This window comes from Anser cygnoides, chromosome 8 (assembly GCF_040182565.1).
Source record: "Anser cygnoides isolate HZ-2024a breed goose chromosome 8, Taihu_goose_T2T_genome, whole genome shotgun sequence".
Classification (NCBI taxonomy): Eukaryota; Metazoa; Chordata; class Aves; order Anseriformes; family Anatidae; genus Anser; species Anser cygnoides.
The window spans coordinates 1,612,002-1,636,138 of NC_089880.1; the positions used below are offsets into that span (position 1 = coordinate 1,612,002).

Genomic DNA, 24,137 nt, shown 5'->3' on the forward strand with positions numbered 1-24,137 from the left:
GGTATGCAAAAGATTTAGATCAAGCAGCCTTTGGATCCTATCAGTATTGCCCTGCATGCATTGAATGGATAAAGCTACTAAGCAAAGTGAAATTCTTATAAATATAGATAGCCAGAGTTTGAAAGTATACCTTAGTTAAAGAAACTGTTAATCAGTAGGCCACTGGCTGGTCCTGAGCCAACATTAAGGTCAATTTTATAATGCACTCAACTGATCCCTTAAGAGAGAAATACGCCATGCATTTATAGGCCATGAGATCAATCTATTTTTTATTGTTTTCTTTCTTTTTTTTTTATTTCAAAAAAGGGAAAATGCATTTTCTTAGTAGAAACAGTGTTGAGCCACAGAGTCTGTGCCAAAAATCATTCTGAATCTGAGCTTCCAATTATGCGTAAGTATGGTGTCAAAGGCTTAGCTTTATGGACCCTGGTTTTATTTTTTTTAAAAAACTATTATTTGCGGTCTGAGCAGAGGTGAGGTCAATTTGACCAAACACTTGCTGGGGACAGAAATATTGGTAGGGGAGAAGGCTGGAGACCACTAGAATCACAAGGAAGGAGCAAAGCAGTTTCCACGTCTAAAGCAACACGGGTGTATGACTTGTATCTAGAATTATCCATTCTCAATTCACAGGCATCTTTCCAACTTCTGAGATAAACCTGTAGATCCTCTCACCAAAGTAACAGCAAGAAGGGAGATGAAGATCCAGCTCAATGTTCAGGGTACTTCAACAGAAGTCAGGAAGACATAGACCCTAAATCCTTGCACTAACATCCTGACTTCTGTGATGTATTGGTCAGTATGTAAAGGAGAAAAAAGTACATATAGTTTCTGAATTTATTCCTTGAAATGTAGTAATAATCCAAAAAAAAAAAAAAGGCAACTAAGAATACATTCAAAAATCAATATAGGACAGTAATACATCATGTTCAAATAGATTCTATACTGCTGCAGCATGGTATATCTCAAAAAATAAAAGATGCCTTAACTTACAATCACTTCCAGCTTTCCCTGGACATCGTGTGACTTGATAACCCAATTGACAGATTTTTTACACTTGAGGATAAGTACGACGTCTCTGACAAGCTTGGCGCCTGGTTGAGATGGTTTAATGTCAACGATTATATCCACCTGGAAAGCACTGTGTGTGGAAAACAGAGAGAAAGTAAGACCAGAATGCCAGAAATTTTCAGCTATCAACCTTCTTCCAATCCATCATGTTTCCACTGTCTGGCCAGCTGATTAAAATGCTGGAGATTATCCCAGAAAACACAACATGTGCAAAACAGATTGTTATTCCACATACTCTTAAATGATTTTACATAACAATAGACACAACTACTCTTCAACTACTCTTTAGACAAATAATATTTTTTGTTTCTTTGTTTATGAGAAGTGTGCTACTCATTTCAGTTATTATTTGGAGCAGGGCAGTTTTATGAGTACCATTTTTGTTTTATACAGTAAATACTGTTTTCTTATTTCACTGCAGTGGTGCCTAAATACAGCTGTTTGAGTTTCTTCTGGGTATAACCATATTAAAACTCAAAACAATATTTTAAATAAGCAAAAATACAAATTAAGCAAGTTAATACCAAAAAATGCACTAATACTATATTAGCCAATGTCTCTGCCTTTGCAGTTAAATTGTGGAAATTACTTTGCATAGGATCTTGTGTGTGTTGAGGAATTAAGCCGTCGTATTTAGTTTCCAATACTTCTGGATATATACTCACTTCATAACGAAAAGAAAACAGATGTACAGCCTACTGATTGTTGGAAAATAAATGAACACTATCCAGATTTTCAAGACTTCAGTAAAAATAAGGAGGCAATAATATCTCATCATGCAAAATATTAACTCAGAAGAAAAACCTTTACTTCCAAATCATCTTATAGGGATACATGTCATAAGAATGTGCTCATCACCAAATACCATGTTTCAACTAATCTTCTGCATTAAGACTTTATATCTTGGGACCTTTTGTTTCATCTCCTGTAGTTTTACACATATTCAGCTCAGCTTCTGTACATTTCTACATGGATAAACTTTGTTAAGATAGTTGTGGATAATATTTATAACCAAGAATGAAGCAAGAAGAAACTTAACACCCTTAATGTCTTTTTTAAATTTTAATATTGTAACAATTAAACACTTTGCAGCATTATCATCTGAAAAACAAATTCCTATCATGCATGCTCAGCCAAAGTCAAAAGCCAAGAGGGATGAAGACATGGCTGTCATCATTGCATAACGCTACAAGGGACTTATTGTGACAGTGATGTTGATGCCAACCATCAGCTCTATCGAAGATGGGGCTGCTGCCCACTGCCATATACAGGCAAATGCTTTGGACTTTGCTACTCGCCTTCCAACACACCTCAGCACGTTCTTACTCTCCCAAGGTTGCTACACAAGAGAGCATTTTCAGGCTCTGGGTTTAGCATCTTGCAATGAGATAATTACCCTTCTTGCAAAGACCCCTCCTCCCACCTCCGACTCCCTGTGTGATTTCCTGATTAGGAATGGGATGTGCTCAAATGTAATGCATGAGGAGCAGAAGTGGACAATGCTGGAAAGCCAGTGCCTGCAGTAAGCAGACAGGATTTTAATTGTATCTCATCTCTGATGAAATTGTACTTTTCTTCTTTCTTCTTATAAGAAACAAAACCATGCAAGTTTCATGGCCAATTTCTGTTCTAGCAACTCAGCACTTATGAAAAGCTTTTTCAGGTGTGATCATCTGAAAGCAAACTCTAGGTCATGTGCTCCCACTAAGACCTAGGAGAGACAGGCAAAGGCTGAATGTTTTAAGTCATAACTCTGAAGTTTACAGTACCTTTGACAATTCAGATAACCCTAATAACACATACAGAGTTAAATAATTTCCCCTAACCACTACGCTTCACTATGGTGCTCAAGACCAGGTTGGACGAGACCCTGGGCAACCTGATCTAGCAGGTGGGATCCCCACCCATGGCAGGGACATTGGGAACTAGATGGTCCTTAAGGTCCATTCTAACCCAAGCCATTTTATGATATAATTCTGGGCTTATATTCATAAACTCAATCCTTTTTCTTACAGATTTTCATACAGATCATCAAGTTACCCCTTAAACTCAACTGGAAATGTTACAGAAAATTCTGGTATGATTCTGCAGACTAACTGTGGATCGTTTACCACAGATCACTTGTGACCTCTGGATCTCTGTTTGGGAAGCAGTGCCCTTGGCTTTGCTACCAGTCATCATTAGCTGTGACAGGACAAGATTACTTTTAACCCTTCTCTTACCTCCTCATACAGTGGGCTCATCTTAATCCCTGTCTGTAAGATTCTGTCCTTATTCATATTCCCTTATACACCTTAGCCTTGGAAAACTTCAGTCGACTGAGCAAAATTTCAGTCTGTGGGAAGGCAGGATATAGTCCATGAAAACTGTGCTCTACAGTATTGTCCAGAAAAATCCTGGAATCATGAAGCAGAATCCAAAATCTTTACATGCTGAAGAACTAGTTTCTACTTAAGGTAAAGTACTAAAGGCCAAGCTCTTCTTGTAATGATGAAATGACTACCTCCATTTGATATCCAACAGACAGATGGAATCCTTAGCTGTGATTTCAGACAGATTTAGTCAACTTAGAGGATACTTTACCTGTATGGATTGGAATTTGGAGTAATTAGCTCAATGATGTGAACTTCCCTTTCTTGGACTAAGTTAGACATAAGGCACCCCTCTGCCGTTTTTGGTTGTAGGTATCCCGCAAGGTAATTTAAAGAGAGAAAATTCTTTTCTATGTTGCACGAGGGAGGAAACACTTGATCTGGAGAAAAAGAAAAAAAAAAGAAAGAAAAGCTTCATACATAAATATCAATTTACATTCATGTATGTATAGCATCTACTTCAGTGCAGCACTGTATTTTATGGCATAGATCTCTAGGCCAAAAGGTATATTTATTACCTATTATAAGTACTTAAGAGAAATCAACATAATGTTGAAAGGGAGATCACCATTGCAAAAACATAGCACACCTCTGATGTAATTTCTGTTAAATATTTAAATCTGTAGTTTAGAAGTACTCTGTCCCCCCCCAAGAAATCTGAAAACAATACTCAAGTATGTAAGCATTTTTCAAAATAAATAAAATATACTTAATTTGTTCTTTGCATATTTAATTACAAAAGAAATATTTTTTATCTCATAGAAAACATCTATGTTCAACTCCTCCCTTTAGAAAATGTTTTTTTTTCTTATTATAAACTTGCTGTTTTTAAAAGATCACAGAAAATATTTTCCATTTCTTTGCTCTGTATATTTTCCTACATTTCGTGCAGTCAAGAGTTAGTGTAGAAATACTACAGTTTTTTAGTGCAAGGAAAACTGAATGTAGCAAGATAATGATGACAAATTATTGATATAAAGGAAGTCTAATCATTATACCCATAACTGAAGTGGGGAAGTTCTATTGTATATAATCTCTTTTGGTTTTAACTACCTAGCTGATCACAAGCATTAATTACTATACAAAACAAAACAAAAAATAGTCATCTGGTATGAAGTTCTCAAGCACAGCCTATATTACTGCACCTCAAGAAGCAGTATATCCATTGAAAAATAAGAATACTTTGTATTTCTGAGATAGCTTTACATATGAATTATCACAATACACAGAAAGACTATGTATCATGCTCAAGACAAAGTCTTTTGAGAACAGAATTTCAAACAGTTGTGTCTTTGACCTTTGCTTGATAAAGGCAGCCTTCCTATTAAGAACAGTAGCAAGGTAGAAAAAAATTACAACAAACATAACACGTCGTGTATGTAAAGCTGTAGATGAACTCCTAGAAACTGAGCTGAGACCACTGTTTGCATTTGCTCTGTAAATTAGAGCCGAAACATCATTCCCGAAGTGCATTTACATGTGGTACACAACTTTTCAGAGAGACCTGGGACTTCCGTGACCCCAGCTACAATGGAAACAACTAGGAGAGTTTCTTCTCATCTTACACAGCATAGTCTTTGAATATTAACCTTGCTGTCTTTTGTATAGAACCTGTGAAAGATGTATGGGACTGTAACAATTCCTACTGCGCAAGAAAAGCACTCCTCTAACATCTGGTGTGTGCCCTGTCAGATTAGCCTCGAATGCAGCTGCAGTTTGCCAACTCCTCCCACAACAGCAGAGAATGGAAAGTAATCCCAAATGATCTATACTGAACTTGAATTTATATCTATCTACAGAGTTATACATACATAGATAATATGTATTTGCTTCTCAGTTGCTATGCTACAACTCAGGTCAAGCCATAAAATACTAGCCTCTAAGTAGTTTGGGGATAATTATCACAGGTGCTATCATTAGCCATTGCAAAGAGCTTGACTCCAGCTCCTGGCACTTCCACACAATGCCTCTGCAGCTCTCAAGGAACCCCTGCTCTCACCGCCACCAGCACTGAGACACCCCAGCCTGGGCTCCTGCTCGATAGCACGCTTTTCTTCTGCAGCTCATTTTAACTGTCACTGGCTACTTGACATACACACTTAGGTCCTCCCCACACACCTTTAACTAAATGTATTTAGTCTTGTGTCAGCTAGTTACCAAGATCTGGGTTGTAACAGAAAAGAAAAGGATATCCATTTCTATTTTCTTTGGTCACTACACTTTTTTTCTTCTTCTCTTTCTTCACTTCATATTTGTTTACTTACTTAAAAAAGGTACTGGAAGTGTCTGCAATCCATTAAAAAGCTTATTAAAACAGTCAAACAGCCAATTTGTGGGCCTTACACCTCTCTACTCTCAAAAGACTACCAATAAGTTCTCCTGGAGTAACATCAGGCAAGGCCCTGGCGAGCAGGCGCAGAAGCTGGGGAGCCCCCCCGGCCAGAAGGCAGGCGCTGCGGCTGTGTGCAGCTGCCAGCCCCTGCCTTTCCCTCCAGCGCTCACAGGCTGCTCCAGTTAAGACTGTATTGAACACTGGGAGCTGTAGTTTCTGTGGGTAGCACTTCCATTTTAAAAAGGAGGACAGACACTGTCTGCTGTCTTCTGTACAAATTATGTGTCGCCCACGGGCTCTTGGCTAAATTGGGTACAGCTTGAGTATCCCAGCTTAAAAGATTTTGGTGCAAATGAGAGCTGCTAATCAGGTGTCACTCTCCAAGACAGGCGCCCTTGGCAACAACAGCTTAATTCAGCAATAAAAATCTCATCCAAGCAGAGCTTGGCTTTCAGAAGTGTAAGCTGGGGATGAGCAAGATGTCTGGGATTTTCGACTGCCACTCAAATGGCAGGGCTTTTTCATAGGCATTTTGCAGTTTACTGGCCCTTAGCACTAAGGAGATCAGCATCTCAACCTTAAAATGGCACTGTGTTAAAAAAGGGAAGGTGTCTGCAGTCTTTGTAGGGAGGTTGGAAGCTCCTACTAGTCAGTACTCACCCTAGAGCAGCGAGCTGTACCAAGGAAGGACAGAACAAACTGCCAAAGCACAGCACAAAGCACTCACCTACAAGTATTAAACCCAGCAAGTCTGTGTGCAGGAAATGTGCAGTAGTGTGCACAGGGTGCAAATTCAGAGTCAGGACTGAAGCTTTAGCTTCTGCCAGGACAGGAGCACAGCGCTACAGTTTGTAAACAGATTGCACATGGAGTATTTTTCAGCGTGTTATTGTTATGGTTGACTTTTTTCTTATTTAGAAATGTGTTGAAAATAATCTCCCTCCAGGCTAGCACAGCTGCCCTGGACTTAGATTGGTGGTACTGGATGCATTAGGTAACGTTTAGCTAACTGATAAGTCTTCCTGACCTGTATAATCATATCTTATTGAGGCATGAGGAATGAACTGACTTTTCTACTGAAAAATGTGTACTTATATGACTTTCACTATGAGCAGTCCAGCTTTGTAGAATCTAATAGCAATTACCGTGGCTATCACTTAGCCACCTCCTTTACTACACAGATCAAAGCAAGAATGAGACCCTCACTTCATATGCCTACTGGCTCAAACCCCTCTTTCCAGCCTGTTGGTTTTCATTGTGCTCACCATCTCTGCGCAGTGTTTGACCAGCCACGCTCGTGCTCTTGATGGACACTATCAACAAGATTCAGATGCATCTGGCTCTCATTCAGTTTTGATAGGCTTCCACCACATACTCAGCTCCCTTTCAGTTGTAGCTTCAAAACTGATTTCAGGGACTCAGAGCATCAGAAGCAGTTTTATTCTATGAAATATCATCCTTCTTCAGATTTTTCTTTGTCCTCTGTCTTGCATTTTCTTTTTGCTTTATTCAGCTAAAGCCTCAGCATATAAAATGTTAGATCTTCCAGTTTCAGATTTTTCTAACTTGAGTAAATACAAAATGTAGATAATTAAATGAATACTGCCATTAAAATCTGTATCAGTCATATGTATCAGCAGGGAATGATTTCATGCAACCTCCTATAAATTACAAGTACCACTAGCTGTGATTCACAGACTAGCAGCTGAGGGTACCTGACTGAAGCACTTGAGTGGTGTGATTTTTGTAGGAAAGGCTTGAAGTGTCCATCAGCATACACTGTTGTTTGTGTAATTCTGTTGTTTATTCTGCACAGAAGAACAGGTCCACGTCCCCTGTGTTTTTCACAGAACTTCTTGCACGACTGCTGCAGTTCAAGAATTGACCCTCTCCCCACCCCTGAACACATGCGTAATTCCCCCACATGCACACACTCATATTAATTCTTCTGCCAAGAATTTAAATCAAAATCAAATATGGCTACAGTTGAGCTAGTTTGTAGAAGTCTTCTCAGAAACTGTCTATTTTGGTTGCTTGCCAAGTTCCATTTTGTGTGCTTACTCGTAATTAAATTGTGTGTTAATACATTCTAAAGATAATGCAAAACTCACAGATATTCAGCTACTTTGACTGGAGATGTGCAAATCAACAAACTATTTAATCTGTTTTTTGACATATCTAATTAAATGTTCATCCCTGTAACACAGAGACCACTACTCCCATATAAATGTTCCAAGAGCACTTTAATAAGCTAATAAATGTATTTCTGAATGATCTTCTGGCATTAAAATACAAGATTGGTGCCAAGTAGAACAAAAACCACACAGGGGAATCCTGTACAAATTTGGTAGGTTTTTGGACAAAACCAACACAGCCATGTTCCAATTTTGGGGGACAAGCCTCATGCTTCAGAAAATCAAATGATTACATGCAGGTAGTTACAAATAAAGTTTTCTCCACAGAAGGTTTTTTGGTTGGTTGCTTGCTTGCTTTCTTGTTGGTGGTTTTGTTTGTTTGTTTTGGTAGCCAATTAGTTCAGCTATGCAGGAGTCTCTCTATAAAAATTGCTGAAGGGCTACTAAATTAGACTAGGCCACTGGCGCTAGTAAATGCTGAGCTCCCCAGTATTTGTTGGGTGTTGCCAAAATGTTCTACTCATTTCTACTATTTCAAAATAGCTGGTCCCCTAGTTGCAAAACAGTTCAGAACAGTTCTACTTCACTTCTACCAGTCTTTACTCCTGAAGATAACATCTTCAGAGGTCCAGAAAGATCACTGAAACAGACCATTAAGTAACAATCACTAAAATCTTAAAACATGCCATACCTGCAATAAAGCAAAGTTCAACCCTCATCATCCTGTGCTATAAGGAAAGTCTGCTCTCCCTGATATATTCCTTTTGCTAACTATGTATTTCCCAGAAAACAAACTTGAATAGAGAAATGTATAAAACTCTCCTGAACTGACACTCTTGCTCCAAGACCATAGCGAAGAGAAGAGCCATGTGTTAGTTATCCATGGCTTAAGAACAGCTCAGGTGCAAGTACCCTGCAGACAATATATTATGTGACCAGCAGCCAGATGAGGGTAAGCATGAGCCAGAAGGTAATGCACAGACCCATACTTTATATTGCTCAGCTACACAGCTACAGCCAAACCCCTACCCTAATATGGGCCTGTGAATCCCTGAGGAGTTGGAGTCCTCTCCCAACTCCCCTTAGCCGTCTGATGAATTTGGCATGCAGCTTACAGGGACAGGAAACCTTGCTCCTTGGGGTGAAAATACACAGGGACATCAGAATGGGGCAACTTACCTTCATGAGGAAGACAGTAATTCTTTGCTCAAAATACTCTGGATCCTTATACAAGGGTATACTGAAAAAAATTTAGCTCAGGTCTTTCTAGAAATAGCCCCCTACCTCAGGTTCTCCACTTCAGTTCTTTATGTGAAGGCATACAAACAATCACCATGAGTAGTTTATTCCTTTTAAAAGGTGAAGATTAGATTCCTGTAAGATTCTAGCTAATGATTTTGCATCTGTATTTATGAACATACAATTATGACACCAGAATCCATTAAAAGCTATCTAAATCCAAGGTCTGGTCTTTAGACTTGCTGATATTTCTCTGCCTTTCCCTTTCATAACATATCTTTTGGGAAGTGAGAGGTATGCTTAATGATCAGAATATTAAAAAAAAGCTAAATACTACTACAATGAGACATTCTGAACATTTAAAAGTATCAATTGATGCTGTTGTTCGTTTGTGCTGTTTTGTTGTTGTTTTTGTTTTGATTTTACCTTCTCCTACTTTAATATAGATGTTTCTTGATATTTTGAGTTCGGTGAAAGATGTAACTGCTCCATATTCCTTCTGGGCCCACTGTAGCAGATATTCATTTTTCCCAGGAAAAAGCTTTTCTTCTGTTTCTGCTGACAAAGAGAAATTTCCCTTCTCAAACTGAACAACAGAACCTAAAGACACCTGATGGGAATAAAAACATATTTTTAATATGGTATATTTATCTGTACAGACAGGTAGCCTGTTAAAGCAATGTAATCTGGCACACCCACATGTATTTACCGCAATTACAGCTTGCTTCCAACACTGCCTAAACTTCATATGTTTTAAGATCTGCATAATGATTCTTTTTTGGATTTTTTTTTTAAAGTGGCTGTTTTAAACAGCAGTGTTCCCAACCTATCAGCCTGGCTGGGTTGCACAAGGCAGCTGAATAAACGGGGGCTCTGAACTGCTCAGATGTTGTGCTGCTGACAAAAGTGGTGCAACAATGCTGCAAGAGGAAGGGCTGGAAGACAACAGGGAAAACATGAGGGAGTAAGACCAACATGGTCCAAGTAACTGAAGGGAGAGATATGAAGCTCAATAAACCTAGGAACTACTGAAGTAAGTCACTCCCAAATCAGAAAGAATGAGTTCAAGCTCAGCAAAAAGACCAATGGAGAGAGAGAGAAAGAAAAGAGAAAGGCCATGAAAAGGAAATATTTACTGTTGTTTTACTTACAGTAAGAGAAAAATACGTTTTGAGCTAGCACAAAGCAAATGACTTGCATCTTTAGAAAAATCATTATAAATAGATCATATTAACTTAGGTCTTGACCAGAAGTACTAAAATATTGCTTTTAATATATTAGGTCTTGCACCAGAGTACAAGTGAGAAAGAAACCTGGAGCAAGAGAATATACTCACTCTAATACATACTGCTGCAATATCAGGTGTTCCAGGATCCCAGACTACCTTTCTACTAAACCAGACTTCTTTGGTGGAAAAACATATTTTTTCCTTTAACTGAAAATCCAAAACTACAAATGGTAATGATTGGAAGAGTGAAAAATACATCATAACAATTTCCAACCCATTCTGAGAACTATTTACAAGCTATAGCAGCATAATGGTAATAAGTAAAAACCTTGTAAAAACCACAATATATCAACAACATTTATTTAAACAGATTATCTGGAGTCAGGTTCCAATTAGATAAAATTAACTAACATCAATCAACCATTATCTTCCCTGGAGCTACTGTTTACTTCACAGCACCATTTCCTTATGTCCTCTATCAGTTTGTTTAGTACATACAAATATTTGTCAAAGTAGACATATAAATTACGCCCTTTGGCACGTGGAATTTCAGAAGTTCTTCTCCATGCCTCCAGCTATTATGTTAGCATTTATTATGCACATATCACATACTCTCTTCTCTAAGAGAAGACCCATGTAATTCAGAGTTCAATTTGATCAAGCCTGTCATAAAAAAACAGCTCAGGAGTCCTTTATGCTTTTGCCAGAATAGTTTTCAAAGTTTAAATTAACATCTTTTCCAATTCTGAATGATCTTCCTTAATTGTTGTTTTTCATACGACTACCAGAAAATATTTCTTTTAAATTAAAAAAAAAAAGGTCTTTATTCAGTGTAACACAGAATATACCACATTACTATACTTCCCAAATAAGAAACAAAACTCTGCTATAAAAGAAAATCCAGAATTTTCTAGGAAACCTTCCTACAACATCAGGAAAATATAGAAACACATTTATCTTTAAAAAGTAGTATTTAGCAAATAGCGTTCACTTTGTAATTCCACTACGTAGAAGCAGATACACCATGGATTGATTTTGTGGGGCATCTCTACAATGCTCCTAACATCAGATTTTATATTGTGCACAGCCTTGTAGGATGAAGAATATTCTAACAGCACAAGACAGGTCATGCAGACAGTGCTTACACAGCACCTCTTAGCTATGGCATCTTTTGTATCCAAGACAAATGGACACCTTTGTAGACCCCTAGCCTATCAAGAAAAAAAAAAATATCGTGCATAAAGATTGGAGGATTTAAGGGGCTTAATCAGTTATTATTTTGCAAGGATACTGAATAAATGCTGGCAATCCACTCTCAGGAACCAAAACTCCTTAACTACCTCAAAATAGTACAATGCATCTAAGAACTACAGCAATTGCTTATCATTTATACTATTTCATAATGTCTCTAGTATTTTTCATGATCAGTATCAGTGAAAAGAATTATCAGCATAACCTTTTAAGACACTTGAGAAAAACTGAGAGGAAATATTAATACTTCTAAATATTGATTAAAAATTATTGATTATTTGCTTGCAATAACACATTTTCACTGCAATTTCTATTTAGTACTTAAATGCCTGTTAACAACAGGCTTATTCCTCAGAAAACACTTGGTTTTCAATTTATTATTAATTCAAACTTGAAATCATTTTGCATCCTTCTGTTGCATGACAAATGTCTTCCTGTAGGACAGGTTCTATCAATGTACCCCAAAGTTTTTGAGTCTTAATAGGGAGGAACTGACAGACAGAAAGCAGAATCATCAAAAAGTCTGGCACAAATATCCTCAACTGATGATCATACAGTAAAATCTTTAAGTAAACACAAACCTTATCATCATTCATTTTTTAATCACATACTGAAGTCTATTAGAAATGGTGGTTCCACTACCATGTTTTTAAAAGGAGTGCCGAGTTCTGCTGTTCCTGCCAATGTTAGGATTTTTACTACATGGACCTAAGGCAAGGTTAAGTGAGCCAAGGACGTTATTTTTTCTGGAAAGAATTCAACAGACTCTTCCAAAAAAGGCAACCGTCACTGTTTCAACACCTGCCTTGAACATTAACTACTTACTCTTCAGAACAAACCAAAAGCTGCTCTCTTTGAAGTACTTAGGACATGTCAGTCTGAGGATTCAAACCAAAGAATGTTTTATATATTTAGGAATATGTCAACAAATTTTATATGAACACTCACTACACAGCCTACCGGGTAATTAAGAAACTGCTGCCACAGGCACTCTGTCTCCTTACTTCATCTTCTTCAGTGGTTACTTTCAGAGGTTGCAGAGTGGAAAATGTGCCCCAGCTCTATTTCTTCCTGTTGTTGTGAGGACATTAAAGATGACAGCACCAGAAACATCCCCTGCTGCTGAGGTCATCTACATGCCTTGCCACATTTCTGAGGCTAAATGAGGAACTTCCAGGCCTGACAGGGAAAATCAGTTTGCAGGCCCAAAAGATACCAACCACAGATAGCAACCACAGTGAGGAATGCAGTTCAAAAGGCCCTGCAGTCAGAGGGACCACGGATCAAGTGCAGTATCGTGCAAATCTGTAACCAAAATCTGAGAGTTCCACCAAGGAACAAAACATTGTTTAGGAACATATTTTGATTACATACACTACTACCCACTGCTGACCACTGGAGGAAACAGGGGTTGCAATTTTCTTTGCACGGTACAGAAACAAGGAAACTTATATTCCCATCCTGAGGAAAAACAAACAAAAAACCTTTATACATCTCTTAGGAAAACTTTCTGGTCTCACAAAAATTGCTCTTGCAATTCTTCCATGGTACTTCAGGACATCAGCTACCTGGCATAAGTGCTAAATTGTGCAAGTTTCTGTTCCTTAGAAGGATCATGTCTCAGAAGCAACCTTAAGTCGCCTCAAATATATACACTGGTGAGCATGAGCACTGCACACACTCAAAATAGCATCTTCTGTTTCTTATTTCACCTATTTCCTTCTCCCTTTTTAAACCTTTATTGCTTTCTTTTTTTTTTTTCTTTGAACCTGATCCATGGGGGATATTTATTTTGTTTGCTTTATGACATTTTAAGCATTTAATGTAGCTGTAATTCAGAACACCCAAGTAGGAAGCAAGCTCGTAATTTAGCCTTAAGAGACAGGTAGGCACCTTTGGGAGATGACTCAGAATACAAAGTTTAGTCTGCAGCATGAATCAATCCCTCCCCTCACAGAAACAGCCCCTCCAGCCCAAGTGACAAAGCCATCATAATGTAGAGAATGAGAGAAACAAATCAGAAGGAAAGCAGCACCCTTCATATTTTTATATAGTGTCAGACCTGTGACAGAACAAGTAGGAAAGAAGTAAATCTGCTCAGAATAAAATTAAATAACTTGAACCAACTTTCAGAGCAGCCCACATAGAGTTGAGACTCAGCCAGTGTTTTTTGATAACGTATTTTGATGGGCTTTGGTCCCCTTATAGAAAAAAAGTGAAGCCATGAACGGAGAAATACCAGGTACTCTGAAACTCAAAAATACTTCCTTTATTGTTCAAAAAGTCGCATGCAGCATAATCACCAAGAGAACAATTCTCTTTGGTAACAAGCTAAGAGACATGCTGCTCTTGAAATAAAATGCGACAAACATGCTGCACATTTGTGAATCATCTATCAGCTTTCATATTCCCTACCAGCCACAAAAATAAGATGCTTTCAGGCAGTAGTATATTTTTTCATTTTCAGTTTAGTGTTCATTTTTCATTTTCAGTTCAGTGTTCTCAAGACCACTTACAGTCATCACAAAATTCCGCTTTGATTTTTCAAATTTTTTAAAACATACATGTTAAAGAATCAGCAGTATCTTATCTACATATTTTAATTCTGCTTACTAGGAGATGCTGACTTCACCAACTACCACAGATCTTGATAGGAATTAAGGCTGCTCAACTCTTTCTCGGGATGAACACAGAACCTTGTGGGATCGCTCATGCACATTTAAATGCATCTAGAAAGAAAATCCTGGGATTTTCCATCGAAGTTGAAACCATGTCAAAGCAAGTACAACTTTCAAAACACCCATGGGAACAGTTACTAGAATGATAAAAAAGGAAAAAAAAATCACATGAAAGGGAAATCTATCTGCAAAATTTAGGGCTCAGCAGGAGTTTATTAATCGTACACAGGTAATTGTTCACTCACCTGACATTAATCTAACATCATCTTAATAGATGCAATTCATTGAGTTGGTCTGAACAAAATAAGGCAGCAGAAGCTTTTTCAAGAATTCTGTTTCAAGTTAGACTCAATTTAGTGGAAGGAGAGAAGGGGAGAATTAAAGCATATCTATGCAACTGCAGCTATAGTTTCCACTGGAATCAATGACTCAGTAACATGACCTGTTGTGATTTATCTCCTCCACATCACTAACACCAGCAGTCTGCCAAACTCTCCTGCTTGCTTCTGTAAACTTCCACTAGCTAAATCCCCCATTTACTGAAGCAAGTGAAGACAGGATGGTGCCATGACAGTACAGAAGAGACAAGACCAGCACAGATACCTGCTCCAGACACTTCAGCCTAGGTCTGGGAACACACTCCGGTCTCTAAATGCCAGAATATTATTTCTTTCCTTACTCTTGCAACTTGGTTTAACATAAAGTGATGAAGCCTAACTTTTGAAAGATGGCTTAAATCACCTGGGACAGGAGAGGATCTAACATGAGCTATGTGATATACTCAGCAAACCAAGGTCCAAAAAAAAGTGCAGGGCTTAAGCATCCTGTGAAAGGAGAAACAAAGGCACACAGACCCGTCTTGCTTCTGAAATTTACCAGCAAATTGGGAATTTTGAAATACTTCTGCCCAAATAAAAGTGCTTTGCACTGAAAGCAGAAGACACTTCTGTATCGTAAAAGTTCCCGGTTCTGGGACATCACACTACCACCTATACTTTTTTGCCTTTAACTACGTATCACTTCAGAAGCAAAAAATTCCATTTCTATTCTGTAACACCTTCATGAAGCAAGCTTTGAATAAAAAAAAAATAATAAAAATCTAAGTATTAAAAAGATGCCTTACTAGGGTTATTGTGCTCTTAAATTTGTTTTTACTGAATGCAGCCAAAGCATCACTTTTGAACATGTATTTACCACCCTGTCATTTCCTGCGATCCCTGCTGACAAAATCCTTCCAATCAATTGCGAAGAACAGAAGAACCACCACATGTAGCCTGAGGTCCCCCTGATGTATCTGGGAGTTAACCAGTTATACAGACTAGAAAAGCAGCATTCTGTAAGGGGGTGAATCAGGCCACATGACAAAGTCTCTAGGGAAAGTTACTATTATGAAAAGCACAATAACACTTACTGTTAACTAAACACTGTTTTTAATTAGACAAATAATGTTATTTTCCCATTCTTTCAAAAGGCAAGGAAACGGTGTGAGGAAGAGAAGGGGGAATATGAGCTCTGCCAAATGGAAAAGGGCAACTATGGAATTATTTCCAGCTTCCGAGTAGAAGAATGATGAAGATTTAAGCAAAAAAACAAACCCAAGATTCTACAGAAATATAAATGTCCTTTTAAATTCCTCTTCACACTGTTACACAACACTGAAAATCTACAGCACTTTACTTTGAATAGTGAAAGGTCACTATTTATACCAAATTTATCACTAGTCATGCATTTCCTATCCTCCCTCACTCTTCTCCTAGCAGAGCACTCTGTTCACATCTGGGTCTGTTTAACAAGTGATTGGAAATTTAGCCTCCTGATTTCCCGTTAAATACTAGGCACAGGAAAACAAATAGCACTTGTTTTTCAGTGAGTTTTGTCAGTCATCCAAAATCTAGTGCAAACCATAGAGCAGCCTGTGGTTTGGTGGCAAAGACCCAAAATATGTGAACCATATTTTCATGAAGTAAAAGGAATAAACCAGCTATTGGATGAAATAATAAGAACATAGCTTTTTTCTTCTTAGAAATACACAAATTGCTAATAATTAAGGTCTTAATTCTATCACTTATTTTTCCTTACAGCTTTTCTTCTTTCTTTTCAAATCTCAAGACAAGAGCCCACGATCTGGTTTTGTATTTATTATCACTACTGTTGTTTCCCCCCCATTTTACAAACTTAACACATATTCAGACCTTTTGAAGGGGATCTTCTGAGTAAGGTTATTTGCTTGTTAAGTGTTTTTGCACCTGTAACTTACTCATTCAATTGCCTGAATAACCAACACAGAGAAAGAGCTGAAGCATCACATTTGTAAGCAAACATTATAAACAATCACATATGTGTATATATATATATATTTATATATATATAATCTATTGTAAAAGTGATTTCTATCGGGAAATCAAAAAGGATTGGGTCCATTTTTTCCACTGATTTTATTCTCACTATTTTCACTTGCTCAGCAAAGATATTCCTAGGCTATAAAAGCAATCGAGAAAGTTACCAAATCTAAAGAAAGAAAACACTAGTGAGCAGCATCTGTAAAACCCTCTTTCTGGGCAGCTTCATAAACCTTTTGGTTTTCTGCCAAGACATGTTCTCAATGAACTGCTTTTAGGGAAGGAAAGAAGTAAGGACTTGAGGGGAAGAAAGGAAATTATTTTGTTATACAGAAATTTAAGAGTGTGGCGATGGCAGAGGTCTACTAAGGTTTTTCTCCAAGATTGACCTGTAAGAGGATCACAGGTAAAAGTACTTTCTGCAGGTGTTGCCTAGCTTATGTAAAATTGAGAGCTGTTATAATCTAACCAAGCTAATCCCCAGTGAGGATGTACTTCCCACTCCATCCCACTGACCCTTTCTGATATAGTTTTGGCATTTACTTCCTGCCGAGAAAAAGAATTATTTAGCACAGGTGCTAAATATTCCCCTTGCTGAACTGAGTAGACATTCCCATCTATGCGCTGCTCTTCCTTGAGGGGGCTGGTGGTCCAGCCCTGAAAATCTTCTGTTGAAGATTTTCTCTTCAACAGAAAATGCCCAATCCCCAAACTGTTGAGTTTTTGTGACATGTAAACAATAATCCAATCAGTAATATGACTAAATACAACATTAATTGAAGTGAAGATTTTCAATTACTTATGTTGGGCAGAGTTCAAGCACTAAGCCAGTGCCTGAACCCAGTTTTAGGTGTTTTCAGATTGAAATACCATGATGCTTAGGTATGTTTATATTTTAACATGGTCAGAATAAACTCAGGACTTTCTGTACTAAAATCACAATAATTTTCCCAGCACCACCTACTTAACCCATCAAGATTATATATAATTCATGTAGACTCTTTGAAAATAATCCTGTGTATGCTAGATGCAGCATTAACACCATACTGTGTAGTCACCATACATTTACTTTCTGTAACTCACATAGAAATTTGCCTTTTTTGACACTCCCACAACTTCAATAATTACTCTCCATCCTGCTGTTCTTTCCCGGTTAACCTCAGAGAACTCAGCTACAACAGTGGTCAAAGCTCAAGATACCTGTGCTTTACAAAAACACTTGTGCACTAAAACAGTGCTGTTAGAAGACGCCTGACCTCCTTATCTTGCACAACACTGAAACGGCATTATGTACACCAGGCAAATACAGCATTACAAGTTCTGTAAACCTTACTGTATCACTTTTGACTTAAGGTTATAAAATATATGTAAATTTTACTTGTTTACTGCCACTCCCTTCTCTACATGAAGTAGTGCCTTTTGACTCTCAATATTGCAAATTAGTATGTCAGTAACTCAGCTGAATATAACCAAGGCAGTTCAGAGTGCATTCAAGAACTGCATTTATGTTACTAACACAGTAACTTATTTACTTTGCAGCAAAATAATCGTTATTTAGATCTTCTATGTCGGTTTTTAACAAGATGCCAACATTTTTTCTTAAGACCATTTACTAATGCTTTCTCTGCTTTATAGGTGGGAAAGAAGCACAATGACAACACAGTAAGGCAATGGACAAGTAAAGAACAACTCCCTTTAGCACCTCTGTGCTGTCCCAGAGAGCTTCCTCCAAAGTACCATAAGCACCACTCTCGGAGTATTTTCCTTATCATCCATAAGTTCCAGAAGTTAACAATTAAACTTCTTCACTTACCTAACTAGGGATCAATCAACAAAACTGCACAATTCATACTTTACATACAGTATAGTAATAAAACTGTGAATGATTGTCTTGTATGAGAAGCCTGAAAAAGGGGCTGGAAAGTCAATGGTTATCCTGCCTAAGGCTTCCATAGAGACAGACACAATAGTTATGACACTCCTATGGTATGCGTGACACAGATTTCTGTTTTGAGCATACAATTCACGGACATCAAAAAAGTGTTGTTGTTTTTTTAATTTGAAATCCTTTATGATTCAAAATATTCCATTTTCTGGCTTGGCTATACATTTAATGAGAATGAACAAGACAGAGCTGCAGAAGTACTCTTATAAGCCAAGTATTTTCGAACAAGGGCCAATGAAGTGCAGCAGTTCTGCACTCTGCACCCCTTGCAGCTGTGATTTACACTCTTAAGCTTAATTCTCTGAAATTTGCTCAGGGCTCTGGCAAGGAGGTAGGGAATCTTTCCACTACTAGAGCTGAAGCAGTATGTCCATCTGCTCCACGACTCACCTGGAAATCAGAACCCTTGGTTCTGCAAAGGGGCAGGCAGTTTCTTCAGGCCAGAGGTAGGCCTACTGACTACCTGGCATGGCCTGGCACAGACAAGGAGCTGTGCTGCAAAACTAGAGCCGATCTATTTCTCTTTGGAGCGTCGCACTTGTCCACAGGTGCTCTGGGTAGGACTTCCTCAGCATTTCCCATAGTTTTCTGTGATGCATGATTCTGTGCTCTTTTTTTTCAGAAACTGCTTGGGAAAGCAGTGCATTTGGCTTTGTGAGCAGGGCAGAACTGTGAAAAGGCAATGGACAACCATCACAGGTCAAGTTGTTCAGCCTACTAACCCAACCGTAACAACTACTGAGAACAAGATGTGGGAAGGCTTATGAGACCCTGAGAAGACATTTAAGTTCATTTATGTTTGCTGCAAAAAATATTGTCTTAGACAACACATAAGATAAAATGCCAGTGTGAGAGGGACTCCGAGGACTAAACTTGGGCAGTAACAGTAGATCAGTACCCCGGTGGTGTTTTTTTTTGTGTTTTTTTTTGTTTGTTTGTTTGTTTGTTTTTTCCCCTGGAATCTTGTTCTTCAAGCTCCTTACAGAAAACAGAAAACAGAATGTGGTGGAAGGAAGACTATAAATTATTTACATAGCACTTGAGATCCCAAATTGTCAAGGAGAGCTCTTCAGATGTTTAAACATGATTAGGGACAGGTCAGCACTGAGAATTAGTTCACTCCTTGCAATGGAAAGGCCATATCTCCTATCTGAACAGCTTACTGTGAGCAGTGTTACCCCTGTGCCACCGCTGCGTGGTGAGAGGACAGTGTGAGGCACCACAACTTCCAGCCCTTACCATCACCAGTGGAGCTGAGGAGGCTAGAGTACGGAGGAGGAGGTGGCTCAGCCCCACCAGGGCGGAAACAAATCTGCAGCATCTATCAGGTCCTTCTGCCTCACCTGAGAAACCACTCAGCCCTTCCTGCAGCATCAGTGGCCATGCTTGCTGTGGTGATCCTTGAGGTCAGACAACTTTTTTGGCATGAATTACAACAGCTGATGCTCAGCTCACATTTTCACATCTTTTTTGTTTTCAAGCCTGTTTCAAGCCAGAAGAGCTTGAAACAGTTTTCTGAAGCAAACACTTAGCTAATCATACAGTTTTGGCAGCTGAGGCCTTAGGCAAATTCCTATTGTTCCTATGCCTTACTGCAGCCCACTGAAGCCCTGCTGAGCCAAGCCGAGCAAGCCCAGTACAACCACAGTCTGAACGCTGGCACGATCTGCTGAGCGGAAATGGATGGCTCTCAACAGAAAGCCTCTTCACTTCCAAAGCCAAGGCAAGGCAAAGGAAGAAGGAAAATCTGAAGTGGAGGAAAAGAGATAGCTGAAAACAAATTAGCTGATATGAAATGGGAGTGATGATGTCAAAAGTAAACTGAAAATATGACCAAGTCTTGATTAACTGGTAAAATGTGCTGATTCTTTTGATCAGAAGAGGAGTGAGGACTCTTATCATCATCTTGTTCCTCAGTCATTTTCTGAGCAGACCTGAATTGTACTGGTTGCATTAAGGGCATATACCAGGAAAGGTCAACAAGAAGATAACAGTTAAGAGTTTCTAACAGATTGAGAAAAACTGAGATTGTGAACACCTCAGAACACAAGCCAACCCATGTTCTTTACACCAGTCAGTAACAAATTGCACTGGAAACAGGATGGAGTCCTTCGCAGTTCGAAGTACCAAAGGTATTCCTACTCTTGTACTCTGATGACAGGAAAAAGAAATCTATTCCTGTGAGCAATAGGTCTCTTGGTGCACTTAATGGCGTCACCATCATATCAGGTCAACAAAGAGAAGTATCCCTTCCCAGTGTGCTAACTGCTGCAGTCCTGACCATCCTCCCCTCCTGCAGATGTGCAGTGACCCCATTAAGCTCCCTTCAGGTACTGCAGAAGCAGTCACTGCCTACCACAGTCAGCTGTGCTGGAAGAGCAAAGTTAAACCCTATAAGGATATAGCTAAAAATAATCAAGATTAGTTCTGCAATTAGAGTTGAATACAGTAAAAGCTGCAACTTTAATAAAGACGACTCATGATTAGACATGATGTCACGCATTAAAAATGTAATCCAAACAACTTGTCTGTTTCGCTACAAATAGCAAACTTGAATGTCCTGGCAAACTGTATGGACATGATTTACAAATACTAGGTAATATTTGGATCCTACATTACAAGCAGTGCTCCAGTCTTTCTGAGAAATAAAAATGATTTCATTCTGGGCTTAGCTCGGTCATTTCAATAGACCAAGCTTCATTAGAGACATAAACCGTAATTGTACATATTGAGCTCAATACATGCAAATTCTTGTTTGGTCACAGACCCTACAACTGGCATTCACCTGTAATATTTCTCATTGCTTTGACGCTTTTTGCATTATATTATCAAACTTCTAATTAGGACTGGCAACCTTTTATAACCTCACAACTTTGTGAACTGGAATTACTGCTGGTGTTAAAAAAAAAAAAAAAAGTAATTTTGGTTCCTTTTCCTTGAATTCACATAACAGGTAATTAGGTACTTTTTCCCCAACTGCTTTGCCCTGCCACCTAACTATACCCCAGAACCCTACACTGAAACTTGACCTTGTGTTAACTTTTCTTTTTTAAATGTATGTTTAAAAACTTTCCAAATGAATGCCATGAACTCAGTGTCTTGTGAGACAAATAGCTATGAAACAGAGCAGGCCGGAGGACTGTGTATACTTACAAAGAAAACTCTTCGGATTCCAGGTGCCAGTCTTTCTGTTTTTAGCTTCCAGTGCAGAGGCAAAGGAGAGTTGAGAAGAAACACCAGAGGCTTCTGGTGAATATGCACGGATGAAATTGGATTCAAGTGTAATGTGACCTACAGAGAAATACAGAAATACATGATTACTTCCTTACAAGTTTCAAAACCAAAGTGGAATTTGAAACAATGAATCAGAGGTCATTTTTATATACATTATGGCTTCCAGCACTAAGACCTCCTGACCCGAGATTATGGACTAAACTACTTCCCAAAAGATCAGTCAACAGAGCACAGATAAAGAATGAAACGGTTAACATTCGTGCTCTATGCTTGCAAAGCACTGCTAAAGTGTTTAAGAAAACCTTGGCAAATGCTGATGAAAAATAGCTTATGCAAAAGGTCAAACCACTAAGCTGAGAGCTGGAGAACAAGGAGATAAAAAGAATTGCAAAGAAAACTCTGATTTCTGATGGTAGCCTACAAAGCTGGCTTAGAGCAGAAACCTCATCTGCTAATGCTATTAGGGCATAAATCTAACCTGCAAAATATATAAAACTAAACAAACAAAACAGAAGAAATAAATCCAGAAAAAAAAGCTAGAAGTACACTAGCTTATGGAAGGTATTCCAACAGAAATTTGAACATACTCAGGAAAGAAAATGCTCATCTTCAGTGACAGAAAAGTGTACATGGAGAATATGGTCCCATGGCATCACAAAACTGAGAAAAGCTGAAGAGATGACTCTTTAAACACACAGTTTGTTCTTCTGGAAACCCTTCCTGCCCCATTCTGCATGTCACCAATGCCGCCCCTAGAGAAAGGGCCCAATGCCAGGCAAAACTCAGCACATGATAGAGAACAACAGTGTCAGTTTTTAGAATACCACAACTTGCAATTGAAATCACACCATCTTTAAAATTTCTAAAATGTCTTTTAAGCAGTCAGTACTTGGCTTGATAGTTCATCCTGCTTTGTAGAAGAAAAGCATTAGGAATACAAGTGAGGGGTCATACAGCACGGACACCAAGAAGGCGAGTCTGTGTCTCACAACAGCGGGTTGCCGCTAAGTTCCCCGACGGAGAGCCACAACTCTTTGAAAAGAGTAGAAAAGGAATAGAGGGAGCAAACATGAACACAACCACAAGTTTCAGTGGTTGCTCACAAAATTGAGCATACAGGTAATTCAGAATGAATTTTGCCTCCTGCTAGAGAATCTGAGAGGAAACCTGAGACACAGCAACCACTCCGTATTGATTACTGTTTTATTCTTATATAGGGGTAGTGTCAGTTCATTTACAATTAAAATAAATGCAGATTCATCTAATTAGATGAAAGCTAGAGACCAAACTGAACATTAGCTATCCACGATTGTTTAAAATCTTTCCAAAAGGGGGGGGGGGGGGGGAGTTTTTTTTTTCCCCCTCTACTTCCTTTACTGAAAAGTTCACTTCCAGTGCAAAGTGAAAGTCAAATCTAGGTCTCGGGTCTGACAAGCACCTGGAGGGCAGAAAAAAATCAAAAACTTTTTCTGCTACTTAAAAACTTACGAAGAAATGACAAGCAGTTGGCTATGTGCACCATGCCTATCGGTTAGCCTATGATTCCATGCAGAATTTACCTGACTCTTAAGACACACTGAATGAATTATCTTAAGTAACCACAGTGGAACGAGGTGTCAATCCCCACTGAACACACCTCTAGGAGCAATTCCGTATTTATAGTAAAAACAAACCCAAACCCAAACTATAACTCAATTCCAAGATCCATTGCCAGCATCTCCTTTTCCTGCCTGCTGTGGCTATGGCTTTTTCCATACCAAGCAGCCACTCCTGATGCCAAGTTAGAGAGGACCCAGTGAAGGCTGGAAGGGTTATCGGGATGCCTGGGAGAAAGGAGGCAAGAGTGCCCCTCCATGGTGCTGCCATGCTGTGGGGGGCTGGAACGGGACCCTCCAAATAAAACAAGTCCCAGTAAGCGGTGTCTGAGCCTCTGCTGCACCAAGGTTTTCTTCCAGAACGGGCTGCGAAAGGCACCTGCTCCCAGACACTAACCTCTCATTTCTTTAAATTTTTATTCCCCCCAATCTACCCTTTTCTCTTTGAATGAATCCAGAAACGTATAAGGTTTCCCCATACACTTTCTCTAAATGAAATTTTACCATCAACTGGCTGAACCTGCACATCCGTTCTAAAGAAATAACATCTTGTCTTTTCAGAAGCAAGCACACACTGGCTAATGCTCACTCTGACTTGAGAAAGGCTGAGCACCTCCATTTTCCAGGTAAATGCAGTCAGATCTCCAAGTGCTTGATCTCTCTCAGCAGGAGGCCTGTTTGTATTTATGTATTTCCAAAAGAAAACATTAAGTACCAC

At 38.8% G+C, this 24,137-nt stretch overlaps 1 protein-coding gene across 3 annotated transcripts in view; it reads right to left on the bottom strand.

Moving 5' to 3' along the window:
• Positions 1–24,137, bottom strand: part of TGFBR3 (transforming growth factor beta receptor 3) — a 121,569-nt gene that overhangs the window by 29,456 nt on the left and 67,976 nt on the right. For all 3 annotated transcript variants that reach the window (XM_048066977.2, XM_048066976.2, XM_013186548.3), the window contains exons 4-7: positions 21,744–21,881; positions 9,576–9,759; positions 3,655–3,823; positions 994–1,141 (exon numbers count right to left, since the gene is read on the bottom strand). In XM_048066977.2, the coding sequence (XP_047922934.1) occupies positions 994–1,141; positions 3,655–3,823; positions 9,576–9,759; positions 21,744–21,881 (639 nt within the window). The remainder of the gene's footprint in view (positions 1–993; positions 1,142–3,654; positions 3,824–9,575; positions 9,760–21,743; positions 21,882–24,137) is intronic.